Source organism: Diaporthe amygdali (genome assembly GCF_026229845.1).
Source record: "Diaporthe amygdali strain CAA958 chromosome Unknown NODE_17_length_903054_cov_64_435670, whole genome shotgun sequence".
Lineage (NCBI taxonomy): Eukaryota > Fungi > Ascomycota > Sordariomycetes > Diaporthales > Diaporthaceae > Diaporthe > Diaporthe amygdali.
In genome coordinates this window covers 517,036-537,670 of record NW_026517037.1, presented here as the reverse complement: position 1 = coordinate 537,670, position 20,635 = coordinate 517,036, and the positions used below count along the sequence as shown (strand labels likewise).

At 50.4% G+C, this 20,635-nt stretch overlaps 5 protein-coding genes across 5 annotated transcripts; 4 read left to right on the top strand and 1 right to left on the bottom strand.

Moving 5' to 3' along the window:
• Nucleotides 1–2,325: 2,325 nt before the first annotated feature.
• J7T55_005112 (uncharacterized protein) lies at nucleotides 2,326–5,928 on the top strand (the record flags this gene model as incomplete). The annotated part of the gene is made up of 7 exons (XM_053144479.1): nucleotides 2,326–2,873; nucleotides 2,931–3,058; nucleotides 3,155–3,316; nucleotides 3,376–3,428; nucleotides 3,525–4,286; nucleotides 4,627–4,720; nucleotides 4,895–5,928. The coding sequence occupies 7 exons, from the start codon at nucleotides 2,326–2,328 to the stop codon at nucleotides 5,926–5,928; spliced, it is 2,781 nt and encodes a 926-aa protein (XP_052992836.1).
• A 2,169-nt stretch (nucleotides 5,929–8,097) lies between these two features.
• J7T55_005111 (uncharacterized protein) lies at nucleotides 8,098–9,180 on the top strand (the record flags this gene model as incomplete). Its single annotated transcript, XM_053144478.1, has 2 exons — nucleotides 8,098–8,412; nucleotides 8,512–9,180. 2 exons carry the CDS (start codon nucleotides 8,098–8,100, stop codon nucleotides 9,178–9,180), a joined length of 984 nt encoding a protein of 327 aa, XP_052992835.1.
• Nucleotides 9,181–11,842: 2,662 nt separating this feature from the next.
• On the top strand, nucleotides 11,843–13,045 carry J7T55_005110 (uncharacterized protein; the record flags this gene model as incomplete). Its single annotated transcript, XM_053144477.1, has 1 exon — nucleotides 11,843–13,045. The coding sequence occupies one exon, from the start codon at nucleotides 11,843–11,845 to the stop codon at nucleotides 13,043–13,045; it is 1,203 nt and encodes a 400-aa protein (XP_052992834.1).
• A 1,004-nt stretch (nucleotides 13,046–14,049) lies between these two features.
• Nucleotides 14,050–15,386, bottom strand: J7T55_005109 (uncharacterized protein; the record flags this gene model as incomplete). Its single annotated transcript, XM_053144476.1, has 2 exons — nucleotides 14,050–14,514; nucleotides 14,565–15,386. 2 exons carry the CDS (start codon nucleotides 15,384–15,386, stop codon nucleotides 14,050–14,052), a joined length of 1,287 nt encoding a protein of 428 aa, XP_052992833.1.
• A 1,035-nt stretch (nucleotides 15,387–16,421) lies between these two features.
• On the top strand, nucleotides 16,422–19,679 carry J7T55_005108 (uncharacterized protein; the record flags this gene model as incomplete). Its single annotated transcript, XM_053144475.1, has 4 exons — nucleotides 16,422–17,130; nucleotides 17,203–18,257; nucleotides 18,394–18,481; nucleotides 19,444–19,679. 4 exons carry the CDS (start codon nucleotides 16,422–16,424, stop codon nucleotides 19,677–19,679), a joined length of 2,088 nt encoding a protein of 695 aa, XP_052992832.1.
• Between the last annotated feature and the right edge of the window lie 956 nt (nucleotides 19,680–20,635).

Here is a 20,635-nt window from a genome sequence, read left to right as displayed (position 1 = left end):
CTGGAGGAACTACGGCAGAGCTGGTCATACCCCAGGGAATCGTCAGACGTCAAAAACCAGTGCTAAAGCTTTTAGTAACTCTCCCAGGTGAGCCTCTGATACTCCGCCACAGCCTTGTGATTTGAGGTGGGAGAAGGACGAATGTATCCTCAATTTTTACACGACTGTGTAAACAACTCACCCGTATAGGAATTGACTTCTTTCCCGTAGTCCATGCCGCCGGAACAATCCCACGATTTGTAGAAAGCTAATCGAATTCTTCAGCTGTTCAGATGCTATTCTGGTCCTTTTCTACCTTGAATATCGGGGTAAGGACCTTCAGAGGGGCTGTGACCAATCTCGATTTCGTAAGTTGTCTCAATAAGACCAGTTCCAGTCATTGCAGCGCTGCGCCGTCAATGCACTACGACGTATCTAACGCGCGAGACCTCAGCTAACGACACTTAGTTGCCATATGGGCGTATTTTGTCATACGATCGCAATGCCGAAATCTCGCTCTGATTCTGCATGATTTGCAGAATGGTGATTGTTTTACAGTATAACGACCGAAGCAATAAACCTCGAAAAGTTCAGCCAACGGCACTCTCATCTAAATCATCACTGCCATGTTCCTGACCAAGCAAGTGATATCATTTTGTATTTGTCTTAGTCGTCCAGAGAACCTGCCTTCAATTACGTATGACTTATGTCAACTGGCGGTATGAGACGGCCTTTTGACCGAAGTTTTCGGCTCCTCTCGATACGACAGAAGCGGCCTGTGCTTCTGGACCGTCTTTCTCTACACGGCCAACTTTTCTTCAACCATTTGCACACGGTCGAAGCAGATTTTTTAAGAATGGCAGTCAGTGACCAAGTGGTTTCTGGCGCTAGCAACATAGGCGGAATAGAGAAGGTGAACAGATAGTTCAAGATGCTCAACATATGCGCTTGTGGGTCCGACATATTGTGGAGCGTCCCTCTTGCAGACGGACAATTTTCGGAGCATATATATCTCCACCGAACTGATCCATGATGACGATCAACTCATACAATTTTGAGTTACTTGCTGAAGGGATTCAAATCAAATGGCTTCCCGTTTGTTTGTGTGTGAAGCAGCAGCCAACCATCGGAAGACCCCAGGCGCAGGCTCAGCCATCGAGAAAGAGGATGTATCCGAGTTAATCAGCACGTAGATTATCTCGTCGAACACAAGTCCTCATTATTTCTTTAGCCCAATCGAGCATTATCCAACAGAACAGTGGAACATCTGTTTAGCTTGACTCGGAGATCCGAGAGATTATCTCCTCCAACCCACCAAACCCCCTCAAATGTAACTCTTACCTTTGCGCGCAAGACCACGAAGGGGGCAAGGTCGTACTGGGAGTGCAGAAATGCGGTGTGTTGGCTGTAATGCTATGCTAGAACAAATATACTCCATGCTCAGGCATCTTTCTCGAGAATAAGACCAGCGCTTAGAGTCGACGTCAGACCTGCAACCCCTTACGGTCCGGTGGTAGGAGTCAGAAGTTTTCCCATTCAGCCTGATGTAACGCCACGCGTCGGGCCGTGGAGCTTTGAGTCTAGGGAATCCGGCATCGCTTCATCCCTCTGGCTGTTGCGATCGACCCCTTCTCCCCGAACCAATAAAACACCCCATGTCCCTCGGTGGAGATTGTAGCTTGCATGAAGAGTGGGTTTAGTGTGGGTAGACTCGCTGAGAGGATTCCTCATCACAGTTAAACAGACGCTGGTGCAGGTCTTGTCGAAACAAAGCTCGTCCGAGGCGACGTTGGACTGCGTGTTCCAACAGGACAATTTCTTGACCGAGTCCTTCTCTGGGCTGATTCTCCCTTTAAAAGGCACAGCATCTGCGGGGACTTTTCCCAACAGAGGATCGAAATTAAGGCCAACAGACCTTCCTGACCTGGAAAGTTCTGGCCAAGTGGAGCGGTGCTAAACCCCACAGAAAGGTCTGGGCTGTGCCAGTTAAAACGTTTCGGATCCCTGAACATGCTTAAGTGCGATTTTAGCCCAGACACACAAATGCGCCGTTCCACTGTGCCACTCCTGCGTGCGTATCATTGTCGTAGAGAACTGTGTGCGACAGGCATCATGTCCCAACCAGTTTCCAGGAGCTCTAATCGCACCCACATCATCCACTCCCTCGGGAACTGGTGGGCCGATATTAAATGCCCGTCCCCGGCTTCTCAGGCTCTGGGACTTAACGACTGCATGGGGCTTTGTGAGCCCTGAGATTGATCAACGACTATCGACAGTGAGCGATCGACTGAGACGCAACACCAGGCGGTCGAGAGGACAGAATTTCGATCATTGCGATAACCGATCATGGGGCGCCCAAACCCTCCCCGAGACTATTGCAAGAAGCTCCTTCCTGTGGCTATCGATGAGATAGCGAGCAAGGAGCCGCACCGGCCGTGGGCATCGCTGCCTGTCGACGACTGGGATCTTGCCCAAGGCTTTGAGGAGATCACCTTCGGCGCTTTAGCTAACGCCATCAACAAGGTGGCTCACACTATTGAAGCCGCATTTGGGCGGTCCTCCAACTTTGAAGCCTTTGCCTATCTAGGCGTGCCTGATGTACGATATCATCTTGTTCAGATGGCGGCCATCAAGACCGGGTACAAGGTTCTCCTTTCGTCTCCACTCAACAGCACCAACGTCCACGCTTCATTAATGGAAAAGACGAAATGCGTGGCATTGTTTTCTGCCAATGGTGCTCGAGTCGATGACATCCTCAGGGCTCATCCCGTCAAGCATGCTTTGATACCGGAACTGGACGACCTGCTGAGCTTGGAGGACCGCGCCCCTCCGTACCACTTCCACAAGACGTGGGAGGAGGGCAAGCTCGACCCCTATATGATCCTTCACTCAAGGTAAGATCCCCTGCATTAGACCGATTTTCTGCCCTGACTGACCATGATCGTGTGCAGTGGGACAACAGGGGACCCAAAGCCCGTAGAGTACACGCACCTATTCTACGGTAACGCGTGGACTTACATATTCTTGCCGGAGGTCTACGGACGAGAGCACTTTTATGACCTAATGTACCCAGGAAATGGTACGAGATTCTTGCTTACATCAGCGCCATTTCATGCAATGTCAGCTACTTGCGCTCTTCCGATGAGCGTCTTCGGGCAAGGCACTTTATGCCCAGGCTTCCGACATCGAGCCATAACTACCGGTGATATCCGCGACTACCTGGAGTTTGCGAGGGTAACCAAGGCCGCGCTTACGCCTTGGATGATGGAGGAGCTTGCTCGCAGGCCCAACCCCGAGCGATACATCAAGCCGTTTGAATCTGTATTATTTGGAGGTGGTGAGTTGCATGTATTTCAGGACAATTGCTGCGTTCTCGCTGATTTTATGTGCTTCCAGCCGTGCTTTCACCTCATGCCAGTAGTATTTGGGCAAAATACACTCACATCCAGGTAAGTGCCAAGTCCGAAGCTCGCATTCTACATATTAGCTTCGCGCAGGTACACTTCTTGCCGTGTCACAAGCGAAGATAACTAACGGTTACACAGAATGGGTGGGGCTGCACTGAGGCTATGGCTGCAGGTCTCGTGAGGGCAGACAACGAGGATTGGCCTTACGTGTACTTTGACACTATCCATACCGGTATCGAGTTTCGGAAATCGAACGCCGAATTCTTTGACGAGCACGGGTTGCAGGTACCACTATACGAAATAGTGCTCACTATGAATGAGAAGAATGCCCCCTATGCGAGCTGGCATGTACGACAGGGCATGACACCCGAGAATGCGAGGCCACCATACCCCGAATATCGGCCTGGGGACCTGTGGACGCCCCACCCAGACCCAGAAAAAGCCGCATTTGTTTTCAAATTCGTGGGCCGTACTGATGATACCTTCACGCTCTCCACCGCTTCGAACATCCACCCGGGGCCTATCGAGAGAGCGATCGGCGCTCACCCCAAAGCTGGAGCTGTCATGATCGTGGGTAACCAGCGCAGGCAACCACTCGCGCTGATCGAAATTATTGAAGGAGCCGAGCCTACCGCAGGTCTGAAAAAAGAGATTTGGGAGTCCGTGATAGAGGGTGCCAATGCAAACATGCCAGCTCATGCGACTATCACGCGTACGCATGTGGCGCTGGTGCCACCTGCGTCCTTTATTCGAACGCCAATCGGGAAAATTATTCGGAAGAAGACAGAGGCAAAGTTTGCGGACCTGATCAACAGCGTGTACGAGGAATTCGGGGATCAGTGGCAGGGCAGACAGGGCAGGTTTAGCTCAATTACGGCGACGACGCAGATCACAGTGGAAGTGACAGAATCACCGACTGTGGCTGAGACAGCATCAAAATAATAATGCAAGTCATCAGGGCTCAGCCTTTGATAGGTGAGCGTACCACTCACAGATCCGGCAGCGCGGATAGGCTCGTGTTACGGGACCACAAGGGTGACCTAGACGAAGAGCATGGCGGCCCATCGGAGATTTTTGTGCGCGCCCGTTTTCGCCAACGTGCTGTGCGACAGAGGAGGTCATCTAAATCACGTGGGATTTTCTTTCTATTTCTACCAGGCTTTCAGGGTCACGCCACTTCATGGTGGTGCTTGGTAAACCTACCGAAGCAGGCGTGCAACCTGACAAGACGTGTCGGAAGTCCGGAGGGCTCATGCGCATTTTCATTCCCTTTCTTTTCTGCAGAGCCGCTCGACAAGCTTTCCTTGCCAAGTCATCTGATCTACTACTGCAAGGTCAGCCGAGCTACTGCAGTGCAAGCAGCATGTATATATTGTCAATCTCGTAAAGAACTTCTGTAACCTATAAATCCGCGATGTCCGCGTAGCAACACACTTTGAAAAGACAAAGTCCTTGTCTCCATCATGATCTTGAGCAACATTCTTTTCTGACGGGCAAAATGAGACTAGCGAAGTTCTTCATGGGCATAATTGCCATTGCTGCCTTCACGGCAGACGCCCGGCACAGCCGTAAGCGGGGTGTTCAACCCGCGAGATGTACATCAGAAGCCGCAGTACAACGTAAGGAATATGGCAGCATGGCTGACCACGAGAAGCTATCTTACATCCATGGAGTCCAGTGCTTGATGCAGATGCCTTCCTTATACCCACCCGAGGTCGTACCAGCGGCAACGAGCCGCTGGCTTGACTTCACGGCAATCCACATCGACCAGACGCTGGAGATTCACTTCTCTGGACTACTGCTCCCCTGGCATCGTCACTTCCTCTACCTCCTCGAGCAGGCACTTCAGCAAGACTGCGGATATCCAAAGTCACTCGGGATTCCCTATTGGGACTATCCACTGTACCCGCATTTGGAAAACAGTCCCATCTTCGACGGTTCCCATAACTCGCTGGGGAGTAATGGCCGTACCACCGACTACTGCATAGAGACGGGCCCTTTTTCCAACTCCACCATCAATTTTGGGCCTTTTACCTCCATAGTGACCTTTGACATCACCCAGCCGGCCAACTGGCAGGAGTCGAAGCCACAGTGCATCCAGCGCAAATTCAATGACGAGGCCCTCCAAGCGTTCAACAATCAATCCAACATCGACGCCCTGCTGGCCTCCCCAAACATCACAACAGTCCTGCGCTGGCTCAACGGCGCGAGCCTCCTGTTCGGCTTTACGGAGAAGGGAATCCACGGCGGAGGACACTACTCGATCGGAGGAACGGCCTCTGATTTCTTCGGTAGCCCGCAGGATCCCGCTTTTTTCCTGCATCATGCTCAGCTGGACCGCCTTTGGTCGATCTGGCAGGGCAGGCACCCAGAGTTGAGGTACACATATAACGGGACCAGCACGGTCTTCAATCCGCCGGGAGTGACACCGGAGGTGGTGAATTCGACAGTGATGAATTTTGGGCCAGTTGGAGAATCCATCACGGTAGGGGAGACAGCGGACCCGATGGGAAGGATACCCTACTGTTACGTTTATGTTTAATGTTAATTCTTAGTCGTCAGTCGTGTTTGAACATTTGTTGGAGAGACTTCGATGCTAATCCGTGTTGCGATGCATGGTTTGGTTTGAAAGGAGTCCATTTCCTGTTCTTGCTACGCTGGATATCTTGGGCCCGGGACGATCAGTCTCTCAAAGTACGCAAGGGTCCGCAGCATTATGCAGTGGATGCTATCTTTTCAACAAGTCTGTCAGAATTCTATCTGCTGCGCTGCGCATACGGATTGGTACAAATCAACATCCCAACCCTCTTCAAACTTTTGGTAGCTTTTTATTCAGGGGCAAATTAGACCACACTTTTGACCATGGGCACGCAAGTCCTGACTCATAGAGCCCAGAAAGGTCCTTTTGTCAACCTTTACAAGTATCTTGCGTTGTCTCGCTGTGAATGAAGTGGAACATATTTTAAATTCTACTTTGACGGGTCCGCGAAGACTCAAATTTGGCTACCTACGTGTTTAACATTGGTCAAAGCTGAGGAGTCCTGTATTCGCGTTTTCTTGGATAGCAGTCATGTATGGCAATACCTCGTTTCTTGCAGATGCTGTTAAGAGCTGGGCTCATCCCAGCGCACAAACGCTACATCCAGACGTCACTCTCGGCGCGGTAATTCGGAATTTGAACGGGCAGCCCTATGGCGGAATAATATTTAAGCTGAAGATTGACCAAATCTTGGCGTCTTCCCGGTTTCAACGCCAGAGGTCCAAAAATTGTGGAGACAAACATTCTCCGTTCTCATGCTCAATCAGGAAAAATGAGAGGTGGAGGCTGTGAAATATATTAAGTTGTGGGCCTTCGTGCAGACGCACACCCACGCCTCAGCTCAGCAGCGCAAGATGCATGCAGCGCAGCTCGTGAGGATACACAGACATGTCAACAAGGAAGCAGTACGGGTCGGTCCGCTCATAGCTAACCAAACGGGTGGGCGTAGGAACAGTCATTCTCATGGCGGTGCGAAATAGACGCACCGCTAGCTGTCAATCGTCTACTCTTTTCCACACAGAAGCATGCATGCAGTCCAGCAACATCTATCTCACGTATATGTTAGACTCTTTCATTTTTCTGTGCAGTTCATCACAACGCTCATGAGCCTCGCTGGTCGAGTGATTAGTACTGAAGACCCGTTCATGCGGCTTCACATGCATGGGCGTCCACATTCCCCATCCTCGCCACTGTCAATCCCTGATGATACGGCTGATGACTTCTGAGATTGAGTTATATCATGTTCTTGAGACTGTGTCCGCCTCGTTCGCCGGATTTTCAAGCTGACAAACCACAGAAGCCTGCATCTCACCTCTCATTCCATTGCTAGTGTTTTGGGCATCCTCGACGAGCAGTCCAGACCGAATCCACTGAAGGCATGCTTTTCTCGCCGATCCCTACCATATGCTGTAGCACGGCACCCGCTTTGGACTATATTTCGGCTTGGCTCTGCCCCTTAACTTTTAGTTCCTGGGGAACAACCGACACAACGTCTGCAGGCTTTACCAATCAGTCTTCCATCTTACGCGTCCGTCCCCACCAATTCCGATTGAAGAGGAGATTTATTTCAAATGGTAAGACTTTCATTGGAAGACTGACGCGTCCGTTTGACACCTGCCTTGGTTGAGATGCTTTCCCTGCGGCGGCTCAAGTTTTATGGAGAACGCCTAGGCACGGGGTGGACACTGACGGAGTCATGGGTTGATTGCGCTTATGCATCACGAGCACTGCCCAGTCGTACTCGCCGTGGTCTGTCATTCTCCTGGCGTCATTCATCTACTCTGGAACAAGAAGTGCGATCTGTGAACAGCTGTGTTTCGTTGCCGCTTAAATCCATAGCCGGTCATTGACCCAAAGGTCGGCCGGCCTTAAACAAAATTAGAAAACCGAGTCAGCCAGTTTACAGGAACAATTGTTCAGCAGAAACAACCTTGAGTGTATCTTGCAGATCGTGGCAGGGGTGATGTTGATCTTTGGGTCGATACTTCCTCCTTAACGGCAAATACGCGTATAAAGATCTTAGACCACCCGGGACAACACCAGTAGTACCACAAGAGTTCCAAACCAGTCTCGCCTTGGAACACAAGCATCACCTTCATTCCAAAACTCTAGCCTTTGTTGCCATCTGTCACTCCTTGTCTCCTAGTTTCCCAATTCTCATCAACTTCCAATATGAAGTTCCACTCTTTGATGGCCTCTGCCGGCCTTCTTTCTGGGCTTGCCTTGGCTCACCCCGAGGAACGCTTGTCTCGCCGCGAGATTGACCGTAGAGGTGCACTGTTTAAGAGATGCGAACCGAATATCGCCAAAATGAACAAGAAGCGCCATGCCAAGCGCATGGCGAAACGCCAGATCGACTGGTCCAATACCACCATCCCAGAGGCACAGCCCTACTACCATGTTATTCAGAATACAACCTGCATTCAGGTTCCAGATATCATCCAGGGACCCTACGTGTGGCCACAGTCTGAGCTCCTGAGGACGGATGTAAGTGATTTGGCCTCCTGATCCACCCGACATTTTTTTCTCCAGGACACCTTCCCACACATGGAAATGACGAATCTCTAATGGCTCGTATTCTACTAGATGAGTGAGGACCAACCAGGTGTTCCCCTGACAATGGACATTGGGGTTCTTGACATGGCCACTTGCGAGCCGCTGACGGACGTGATGGTGAGCCTTTGGCACGCCAACGCCACGGGCTCTTACTCGTCCTTCACCGCTCTTGACCCCAACCTGGTCTTCGGGGACCTGCTCACATCACTAAACATGACGCGAGCCGACATGGAATATGGAGTGACCGATATCCACACGGACGACACGACATTCTTGCGCGGAATGTACCCAACAGACTCCGAAGGTGTCATGGAAATGAAGACGGTGTTCCCAGGCTTCTACGCCGGTCGCAGCTTGCACGTTCACAGTCAGGTCTACACTGACTACACCCTTTTCCCCAACGGCACCATCAGCTCCGGCTATCTTGTCAGCACTGGTCAGCTCTACTTCGACGAATCGCTATCAGCCGAGCTCATGGCGCTTGAACCTTACGCGAGCCACACTCAGACCCCGCGTGTGACCAACGACATTGACCAGTTTTTTCCCGACGGCCTGGAGAACGGATGGAACCCGGTATTTGATGTCATTCCCGCCGATGGCGTCGATCCCAAAAACGGCATGATCGCGTACATAACCATGGGCATCGACACAAACAATATACAGAACGCACCCATGAATATCAAGACTCCCGGCGAATAAACAACAGGGCTATCATATGTTCCTTGAAGTATTTATTTCATAGCTCATCCGCCGTTTTCTGTAGTACTTCCGAGTTACTTTTTATTCAAGTTGCTTCTTGTCTTCGTCAAAAGGCCCGCTGGATGCTATTGCGCAAACCTTCCTTAGCAAGCCAAATAACAAGACATACACATGGATGTATATCATTTTCAAGTTCCAGTAGACAGATAGGTTCGGGCTTTTTGGACGACAATATTAGAAATCCTTAGCTTTCAAATCGCTGAGCTGTCGTATGTGAATGATTGGCGATTTCCTGTTTCCCAACCTCGAGTTCGGCCGTGGTTGTAAAACTTGGAGGTTCCCTCAAATGATGGCCTCTTACCATTTCTATTAAATAATATTAACTCACGGCTGTTTACAAATCCTTAAGTGTTTTCACCAGTGAATTTACTTGGTTTAGAATATTGCACAAAGCAATCCGCCACAAGTAGTCCGTGCAGCCTGGACTGTCTGTTGCTTTCGAGACAGGTTCCATGGAAAGTGCCAAGCAGTCAACTGTGACCGTGCAAGGACTGGATACGCAAAGAGTACGTTCTGTTTACTCTGTAAGTCAATTCTTCGCAAAGTATGTTAGAAATGGCATACCGTGGCGCTGAGGCGTGCATCCCCATTGATTTGCTGCTCCAACGACGGTCCAGGATATCCAGACACCTAAATCTCACTTTCTTCTTAAGCACAAACCGAACTCAGAGGCAGGAACTCGTAGTGAAAGTTGTGGTCAGAGAATACTGTATCAATAAGCGCACGCGTAGCTATACGTAGACAGCTGTGAGGCAGAAGGTCTATTAGTGACTACGCTGATAAACAGACCCATGTCAGCTGGAGGGAAGCACGGGAATGGACTGATTTTTGATTTGGCCTATCTCTTCGAAGGTTCAAATGCTTCTCTCTAGGCCTGAAACCCTTAGATCAAGCCCCAAGCCCCGAGGCCCCGCACGTGCGTACATATGCCCCTAAAGCTGTTCTTAAGCTTCACGGTCAAATTTGCATCTTTGCTCAAGCGCAGCGTACTCCTTGACTCCATCAAAGCCATAGTATTACATGAATTTATAAAGTTGGGTTATGATCCTGCCAAAGCGACTAGCGGTAACGTATCCACAATTCTATATTTCCCGAAACGACTGTTTATCTTCAAATCGGAGCTCTGATCGTCATGATAGCATTTCAATTGATTCTTGTCTCTTTCCCGACACCGCGTGTGAAATGGAATGTCAAGCCACCCATTCATGTCCCCAGATACATCAATAGCCAATGTGAAAAACGAGCTTCTTCTTTATTTCTCCCTTCACTTTATCTATACTGCACAATTAATTGACGAGAACAGAACCCCTGACTTGGCGGAATGGCCCAACTCCCACAGACTCACCGCAAAATGCCCATGGGGATATACAGTTGTCACGGCTTCCCCAGCGATCCACCTTTGACCCAACTATCATGCAGACTCAGCTGTCCGTTGTGTAGAGACTATTCCGTTTTGGGTGATCGGCTTTGTGGTTCGTCCAATTCGCCCCTAGGAAATTCTGATCAACTGGAACACTGGAGACTAGGCGTTAGTCTCGCCACATTTCTTTTCCTCGGCGCGCGGGCACTTGATTTTTATTCAGACACAGCATTTTCTCAGTGGTGATACCCAGCATGAAGCCTTCACAACCCCTATCGGACATGAATATACACAGTAATGCCATCTGTTCAACTTGTCGCATCATGCAATTAGATATACTTTCCCGGGAGAGCGGGACACCTATTCCTTTGCAGCATTGGAAATTGCCTGAGTCCGTGCGCGCAATTGGGTTTGTCTCCTATTTGACTGCCGTTAGTACTTGTGGGGCATTGCCTCGGGCTGGTGGAGGGAAATCTTTCGAGCAGTCACGTCAACTAGATACGTTTTGTAGACAAGAACAGGACTCGACAACGTTGAACATAGGCGTGACAACGGATATGTAATCCAGGCCAGTGTGCTTCAAGGATGTTCCCGTGAAGTCATGCCTCGCTCATAGAATTGAATTTAACGTCTTAGCACAGATCGAGACCCGCTCCAGGTAGATCCTCGCTTCTGGCCCCGACGATTTTTGCTCCGACTTAAGTGCTTCCATCATTGGCCGAATTTCATAATACACTACCGCCAAGGACGATGACAGGCCCACCAGTATCCGGGGATGCTAAGGTCTACCACTTCGTATCTCCTATCTACCGGATATTTCGCACTTCCCGACTATACCATGCATAGTAAAGCTGGGTCTCGCTGTAACGCATGACTCGTTCCGGTCTAAGGGCGCCCGCATCCCGGTTCATTTCCAAGCTTTTGATGTCTCGTGTTTTTTTGACACGGCGTGGCTTGGCATAATTTCTAGTCTTTCTAGTCCCGTCCCCTGGCTACCTCTTCATTGACCCTCTTGCTTCTTCCAGTTAACCGAGAAGGTCATTCAGCTTTGGCCTCTCCGCAACGGCGTCATCACGGTCAAGCGATCGGTGCCTCATGGAAGCGTCATACCTACACAACCTCGACGTCGAGCCTGTCGCGAGTTCATTGACTTGAAACCGCAACACCACACGAGTCGCAGTTTCAACCCGCGACACTGTGATCTATCCTTTCTGCGAGAAGGCCTTCGAGTGAGAATTCAGGATGACATCAACGCCGACGCCGACGACGACGACGGACACATCCTATGATCCGGCGACGGCGACGCCCACGTACGGGACAGGGGCTGGCCCTCTAACGACCGTCTTTCAGACACCCGACTTCTGCGCCTCGTCATTATGGGAGAACCCAATGACACCGCCGCTGTACAGCTCTATTTGCATGCCACCAAATTTCAACAACTATTGGAATTGGCAAATAGGCTACTACTCACCGGGCATCTGTCCCTCGGGCTATTCCGCCGCGTGCGAATTCCCGACATCACTCGCTCTTTTTTCATCATTCACAGACGGGACGTCGTCTAAATCATGGCCATACTACGGTGGTCAGGTGAAGCCGGATGAGACGGCAAGATTATGTTGCCCGACGGGTTATAATTGCTATTCGACGGGGATGATGGGAGTGGGGTGGAGTTACAGTCTCTGCATATCCACGGTGCCGTCCACAACATTGCGGGACCCAGAACAGACGACGGGCACGGTAATGACGACGACGGAAAACCTCGCATACGCCATACAAGTGCGGTGGCGGGAGCAGGACTTGAGCATACTACAGACGAATCCGACTGTGCCGGGACAGACGAATGTGCCGACTCAGACAGCCACCACAGCCACCACACAAAACGAAACCGACTCCACAAATGCCCCTGATACAGTTTCCAGCGGGGTTTCCAGCGGATCTCTCGCAGTCGCCGTAGGTGTTTCAGTTGGAGTATTTGCACTGCTACTATTATCAGCAATCTTAATATGGCGCCTGGTCAGGAAGAGAAAGCAGGCCGCAAAATTGCAAAGGTCCGAAAAAGACGAGAGAAACTCCAAATTAGGTTCCAGCGCCGACACTATAAGCACCACACTATCATCAGCGCCGTATTCGCCAAATCCGGTCAGCCCGTTGACGGACATAGGAGCGCGCTCCATCACGGGGACCGTTAGAGGAAACACGGCGGAGATCGACTCAAGTCCGGTGGCTGAGATGGAAACCGGGGCGTCCACCGCGGCGGAGCTCGCTGGCGACGCGACCAAGCCGGTGGAGTTAGCTACGGAGGAGAAGCCCGTCGAGATCGAGACACGGGATTTTGTCGCAGAACTACCGGGTGATATGCCAGCCAACTGGAGGGAGGACGTGGACGGCAAGTCTACTAGGATGAATACCCGGAAACAACCAGGAGAAAACTGGAACTGGATATAATGACGTACGATTGCGCAAAATAGACCAATTAATACACTGCACTCAGGTGCTACTTGACGAAACAGTGCGAGGGCGTTCAAATGCGGCGCACAGAGGGATCAATATTCAGCAGATGTGATTGCTTTTGCGTTTGAGTAGCTTCAGAAGCTGCCCAAGGGCACATTTCCAATATGGTGTATCTATACACTGGGATTTTTGGTAAGAAACCCCTCACGCAGACTGGCATATTGACAGCTTTAAATATTGTGAATACGGCGCAAGTATATACTGCAAGTCTCAATGCGGGTCCACATGACTTGAGCTTGTATATTGATAATTGCCAGCTAGCACGGACAGTGCAGATTCAATTTTCTGGTAGCGAGATCGGCCTTTATGGGATGTGGAGCGTTGATGATCGAACCTGTAGAACTGGGGGCGTAGATCTGACTAAGTATCGTGACTGTCAGGTGGACGTCTGCATTTACTTGAAATGTGATTTGCATAAACTTGAATCGTCTTTGCCATCTTCTTGCTCACTGTCATCACTTTTCATTTGATATTGCCTTGTAAGAGTTACAACATCTGTGGCCCGGCTTCGGATACGAGATTGGATATTTGCACTTGATAATTGTCTACTAGTTGCTATTTCCTGTGCATGTAGGCACTTGGGCCAATGAAGAAATTTTGGCGAGCCTTGGTTTCTCCGGACTTGTGGTCTGGCAGGCCATGTCTCGCTACTTGTCATAGCGTACAGTCGGTTTAGCAGTAGAGGTTCTATAACGCGAAAGGGGTGAAGTCTGCAGAATTGCTATTCCTGTTACAAAAGTACAAAACAGGCTTTAATGCATACCAACGCGAATCTGCCGCCTGCATCTGATATTATTGTTAGCCAGCTGATCCCAATTATGTATTTATTGGAGCGAGCGTTTGGAAGCTGCCAAAAAGCATTAATGCACTGCCCCAGGCTCATTTGCAACTTTACACATATGCATGGGTTTCATCCCATGGCATTCACAAAACCGAGCTCACTCCTGGACTACACCAAGCACAGAACTACTCCTCTTGCGCAGCCTCGTCCTCTCCTTGGGAGGTTCCACCTGCGCAGTGCTGTCCACCGATTCTCTTGACACAAGTGGCGCCGCCTTGCTAAACAGCTTCCCTAATTTACTGCTGGATCCCGCATCTCTGTCAGGGGCCCCAAATGTGCCCCAGCTGGCCCGGTCCGCGGCGTTAGCGGCGTCTGGAGCGGACCCTGACTGGAGCTGTTCCTGCTGCTCCAGTGCTCTCTCCTGTTGGTCCTCCGCCTGGCGTCCGTCCTCTGCTCTGTATGGCTGGTAGAATCGGCGCTGCTCTATCTCGAACCTACCGGCGTCAATGGCCGCCTGGTTCTTGTCTCTCGCTTGCTGGTTGCCGAAACGGCGATCTACCGTGTCATTCAGGGTCCCTCGGAGCGTCTCGCCGACCCCCTTAAGAAATTTAGCATCGTAGATCTGGTGGTCAAGCATTTTGAGGCAATTTCTTTTGGTGTGTGAGTACTTACATGGATGCCCACGGCCGCTGATTTTAGACTCTCCAAGGTAGAACGAGTTTCCTTTGGCCCTTCTCCGAAATAGGTTTCGGGCGGGGAGTGATTTCTCCCTGGGTATGAGAAATTCTGATGCCTATTTGTGCTGCGCTCAGGCACTGGTGGTGTCGCGATGGAATCATTGGCGCCATGCGCAGAGGGTGATGTCAAAGGCTCGCGAGGTGGAATGATACGGCGCCCAGGTGTTTCTAAGCTTTTCCTAGGTGGTGGATCTTGGGCATCGTTGTTTGGGGATCGTGAAGGTAGTGCTAGGGGAGCCGGCCGAAGACCAGCTTCGGTGGCATTGGGAGCAGCCTGTTGTTCAGGTTCTGGAGTACTAGCTGCGGGAAGTTCAGCGGCGCCAGCTCGAGGTTCCTGGACAATTGTTGTTCCATTTGGTCCGGTGACTGTTGTTGTAGTTGTTGTGGTCGTCGTCGTTGTCGTCACAGTCTGGCCTGTGCTAGAGTTCGTGTGGGTTTCACGTCTGATTGTGGGATTGTTCAGCGCTGCCGTGTCTTGGGTCTGGCTTCCTGATCCATCTGAAGTGAGACCGTTCCTATTGTCGGCGTTCTCGTGTCCGGGATTAGACGTGTTGTTCGAGGACGGATTTGTTAAAGTTGTCGAGGCGTTCGAGCTACCCTCCGTCGTCAGAGAGCTCGTGGGCTCAGCAACATCTGCGTCGGGGACATCGAGTCTGTTGTGATTGCTAGGGTCTTGCTGGAAGCCTGAGCCAGGGCCATTGGTGGGACTCTTGCTCTTGTCCTTGGAGAACAGTTTCCACTTAGATCGTTTCTCCATTGCTGCGTAGTCAAGGTGACATGGGGAGTGGGACAACAATAATAATGAGGAAACAATACCGTACTTTGTAAATACACTTGAAGCGCGACTTGGTCGCCCATTTACCCAACCCGGAGGCCTTACAAGTGAGCATTTCCTTGATATCAGCCCCCTTCCCACGAACGAGTTAAGGTGACGCTGTATGCCGTCATCGCACTAGCCACATTCACCGTATGCACGATGATGCAGGTCAACATGCACTGGCCATGTCGATCAAATTACGGCAAAACGGAGATACCGGGTCTACCATTCCCTGGTCTTTTCATAATCCAACAATCGAGGGGAGACGAAGACTGAAATAAGTCCTGCACATATTAGCTCTAGATGCACGATTCGAGCAGACATTTATGGCTGTATTTCTGCAATATTATTCAACATATAGCAGGTAGCATTAGCTTCATTCCAGTCATTCATGTCGAGACTGGGATATTTCGATCCCTCGCCCTGGAACTGTAATATTGATCTTAATTCTATAACCACAGAAAAAGTTCTATATGCAGTCAATGCCAGCCTTGGAGACAGCCGTTCAGCAGCCTCTTATTTCGAATCAGGACCAAAAAAGTTTCCGAGCCAATTCTATACGGCCCCAGAGAAGTTTACGACAGTGCGCCGCAGTACTCAGGAGAACGCGACAACATTGGAGTGGCCCCTAGCCATATTATATCATATCATAGGCTAGCAGCAGTTTGTGCATATTTTTAGAGATGGTTACTATCGTTTTATTGTATTCAAAATGGAAGATAATGTCTAGTCTGCTATGTAGCCCTGCCCACGCATGGGCCATTGCATCTGAAGGCGGCGATCTGCTGGCGGGCTTAGGGTGGGGTCACTCGATTCGGAGGGACAAAAAAACAGCTGCAGCTGGGGACCGCGGTGTCAACATTTGAATGGTCAGCAAATAATCCTGACTATTCTATAGTTTGATCACATCGTTTTTCCAGCTCGTAGCATGTGAGACCATGTTATGAAAAAGCCTATGGGGCTTCTGTCCGCCAAATGAATCTTCGCCAGATGCCTACCGCGTACACGTCCTTCTCAAAGCGGGGAGCGCGGAACCTGGTCAGATCAGTCTCACCGCGATCGACACCGCGCCTCTACTGTCTCACGCCACTTGTTTCAGCGAAGCAGCGCCGGTGGTGTTCCAACCGCGGCTCGGTCCACGAACGTTACCGATATAGACAATTAAAGCAAGCTCGAGATATTCGTATTCTGGAGCTTAAGCCCGCAGGAGGTTTTGATGATCCCCTCCACCTGTCCCTCAAACAGATATCCCTTGAAGACCATGACACACACTTCGAGGCTGTTTCCTATGTCTGGGGAGTACCCCGAGGCAATCAAGAGGTCTTCTGCGATGGAGAGATGATCCTAGTGACTCCAAATTGCGAATCAGCACTGCGGCATCTCAGGCTTAAGACACAAAGCAGGAACCTGTGGGTTGACTCCCTTTGCATCAACCAGTTGTCGACCTCGGATAAGAACCAGCAGGTACCTATGATGGGAGACATATTTGAGTCGGCTGAGCGTGTCATAATCTGGCTCGGCCCTGAGCGCTCAAGCGTTGCAAATTTCTTCCGCAGGGTGAAGCTTTTCAACCCGTTTATATCACCTCAGCTCTATGTCATGAGACGCTTTGGTCCCTGGGCGGGACATGAATTTCGAAGACTGAACTTTATCTCTCGCATCGCCAACTGGGCTTGGGTTCATAGTGAGTAATTTCGTTCCTCGTGAAATATGTACGTGTTTCTCTATCCTAATGAGCCTCATTAACCGATTGCAGCCGTACGCAGCGCGGAAGACTCGCAGATTCTTCAGGAGATTGCTGAATCCAGCTGGTTTACGCGCGTGTGGACGCTTCAGGAACAGCTCTTATCCTCCAAAGCCGTTATTGTTATCGGTCACCATGAATGTCCCTGGGAAGCTTTCGCCAATATTTGGGCTTGGAACCTGAATTCGATCAAATCGCTTGGCGGCAATGAGTCGCCAGTCACCTTGCGTCTGCTCACCTGGATTGCCTTCCAAAGCACTTGGCTGTCACGCACAAAAGGCGGCAGCCGCAAGATGCTGGAGGCGCAATTCGATATTTACTCAGGACTATTGGAGTGCGCCCGAACACACGGTGCGAGTGACCCGAGGGACAAAGTATATGCGTTCCTGCCGTTGATGCAAAGGATCGAGCCGAACAAAGATCCTATGCCAGTCAGGTATGACATGTCATATCCCGAGGTATATGAACAGTTTGCAAAGTACTCTATCCGGCTCTCGGGGACGCTCAGATACCTAGAGACTCTCCCGCCCCTGCGTTATGAAAGTAGTCTGCCTTCTTGGGTGGTAGATTTGCAAGTGCCGGCGAAGTACCCTATGCGCAGGTGGGCAAATAGCCAGCTTGACGCGCGAGCCACAGGGGACAGCAAAGTCGACCTACACCTGCTCTCTCACTCGAGGAGAGGCGAGCTCTTATTGAAAGGATTACCCTTTTCGACTATCAAGAGGATATCGGCTGTGGCACCTCTTGAGACCCAGGAATCAGCTGACTTTGCAGAAGACATCGCTACCTGGTTCTGGAATTGGCGGGATACGATTAGGGAGGCGGTACTAAAAGGAGACCTCAAATGTCCATACTCTTCCTTCATGGAAGGCTTTCACGAGTTCTTCGATGGTGTGATGAGATTCAATCCATATCTTGGTGGGTGCACTCTCTTCATCACAGAGTCGGGGCACCTTGGTGTGTCACAGTTCAGTGTCGAAGAGGGCGATGAGGTTGTGCTCTTGGCAGGATGTGCTCTCCCCACGGTCCTCAGAGCCTCGTATTCCAAACAACATCGCTTCTTCGCTGTGGCATACGTTGCAGGAATAAGCCATGGAGAAGCTTGGAATCCACGTAACAGCAGATCTCACGAGTATTTGGAAAGCTTTACGTTAATATAGCTGCGCATCGTAATGAGATACTTCAAATATCTACACTTCATAGGGTATCATCCGAATCGTAATTCCTGAGGCTGCTCAGGGCCTGCATCGCATACTCATATGTCAACATTGTAACGCCTGCGGACGGAACTGTACGCAGTATGTTCGTGCCCAAACCGGCGCACAGCGCCCTCCATCCTTCTTCTCTGAGTACGGTGTGGAATGTGCCGACCATTCCCCTATATTTAGGACGAAGCAAAATATTGGATGCCCGTCCGCTTGCAAAGTTGTTTACCCCAAGTAGGAACTCGGGGCCCAGCATCGCGCGTCGTTGGTTTTGTAGTCTTGTTCGAACTACTTCGAGTGGGTATGTGATACTGCTCGCTAAAATCTTGGAAAGAATCGACGCGTAAAGAATCGAGGACCAATTTGCTCCAGGATCGCCCATACCACCCCCTGTGAACTTCCGCCTCAAATATTCATAGGCCGGAAATTGGATCCCAACGTGAAACATTCCTACTAGTGCAGGCGCCAAGCCGGCGTAGAATGCAGGTGCTCCCTCATATCGATATATTTTCCGAGCAGCATCGAAGCCTGAGCGGTAGTACCAATGCGGTCGGTGGTAGGATGAAGTTGTCATTTCTGCGAGATTTGAGGGGCAGCGTCTCTTAGCCCGATGTGCCTGTGACATTACTCGCACCTTAAGAACCCATATTGGATTTGTCACAATAGTAGAAGCCATTCCCGCAGAGATCGAGGAGCAGAAGTTGACTGCTATGGTGCTATCTATAACTTGATCAGCCCTGATGTGCAAGCTCTACCTGATGAATAGTCAGGAAAACCACTTACTAAACGTGTTCTGCAAGAGTTCCTTACTCTTGTCGTACGTCGCAAACCATACAGCCCATGTTGGGAGGTATCCCAAAACGATGAGACTTCCTCCCCGGTAAATGCCCCTAAATCCTTCTTCTCTTAATATGACGCGCGCAGTTCCGAGAGTACCCTTGTAGAACCTCTGGTGACAAGATTTTCTTCCATTGCTCAGAGTTGTTGGGACATAAGCCTCTTGGGCTTGAAGCCGTATTTTGATTGTGTCCAAAGGGCAAGTGACTAGGCCTGCAACAAATCCGCCAGCAGCCCCAGCAGTCGCATTCATCTCGGCCGGAGACGCTCGCCGTGCTCGCCGTGCCAGCCTCTCCAGCACAGGGCGTCTTCTATCTTCAGACAAACGCCGACTTGCCATCGCTGGCGACCAATTTCGTGCATCTCAGCACAACTCCGGCGCAGGGCGTCTTCGATACACTAGGAGAGCTTTGTTCAAAAGCACTCACGGATGATGCCTTTTGCTGATCAAACGTTCGGGTAGAAATGAGGTTGCCTTGCAGCTGAGGAAGAAAAAGCGAAGAAAAAGGTCTCGGCTGATGGCCGGTGGGGTCTGCGAATTGTCAGCAGCAGCAGAATTGTCATAGGCTAAAATCCACCTGCAGGTACAGCTGGCCCGGCCCACCATCTCCAGCTTACTCTGCCCAGCCTGCTTTTCACACTGCCGCTTGAATAAGCTCATCACGACTGCAGACGGCACACCCCGCGTATCTCTTCAATTTCCTGGGTCAGAATGACAGTCTTGTGGGAGTAATTCTCTTCTGAACATGATAGCGACTCCCTCATTCAGCCATGCTAGCTCTGCTTTAAGGACCTCGTCGAGCTAGTCGACTATCCAGTCGATGTTGTGAGAGATAAATGAGACAAATAGTGGGGGCCATACTCCGATTGCATCTGGTATGTGCATGAATAGTGCGCTGTCAAAGGATGGCTGTAGTTAATGATAGGTCAATTCATGTTCCTTTCAAGATATGAGCTCGACAGCCTTGACGCTGCTCTCACTCCGTTCTTATTTCCTTGTGAGTGTGATGTTTCTTTTTTTTTTCTCGTTTGACCTATGCCTCCTTGTACATTATATGTGAAAAATTCCTGGTTGGATCGATCACATTTGGACCAGCCTCGAATTGTGTTGCTCAACGAGGGGCCGTAGGGTTGAGGATTCGTACCACTGAACAAAAGCAGCGATCATCGATGATTCAGTAGTCTTGCTGCCGACCGAATGGGGGTCCTACTCTTTATGCCTCTTATGATCTTGATGACCTTAACTAAGAGATGCATCGTGTCCTTTGGGCTTAGCAAATTTGAGGACGATTCCAACAGCGAATGGATTTGTCTATACGTATACATTTCGCTTTCAACCTCGACTTTGCCGATGTAGAGGCTATCAAGAGCAGACCGAGAAGTAGCTGCCAGCACATGACGAC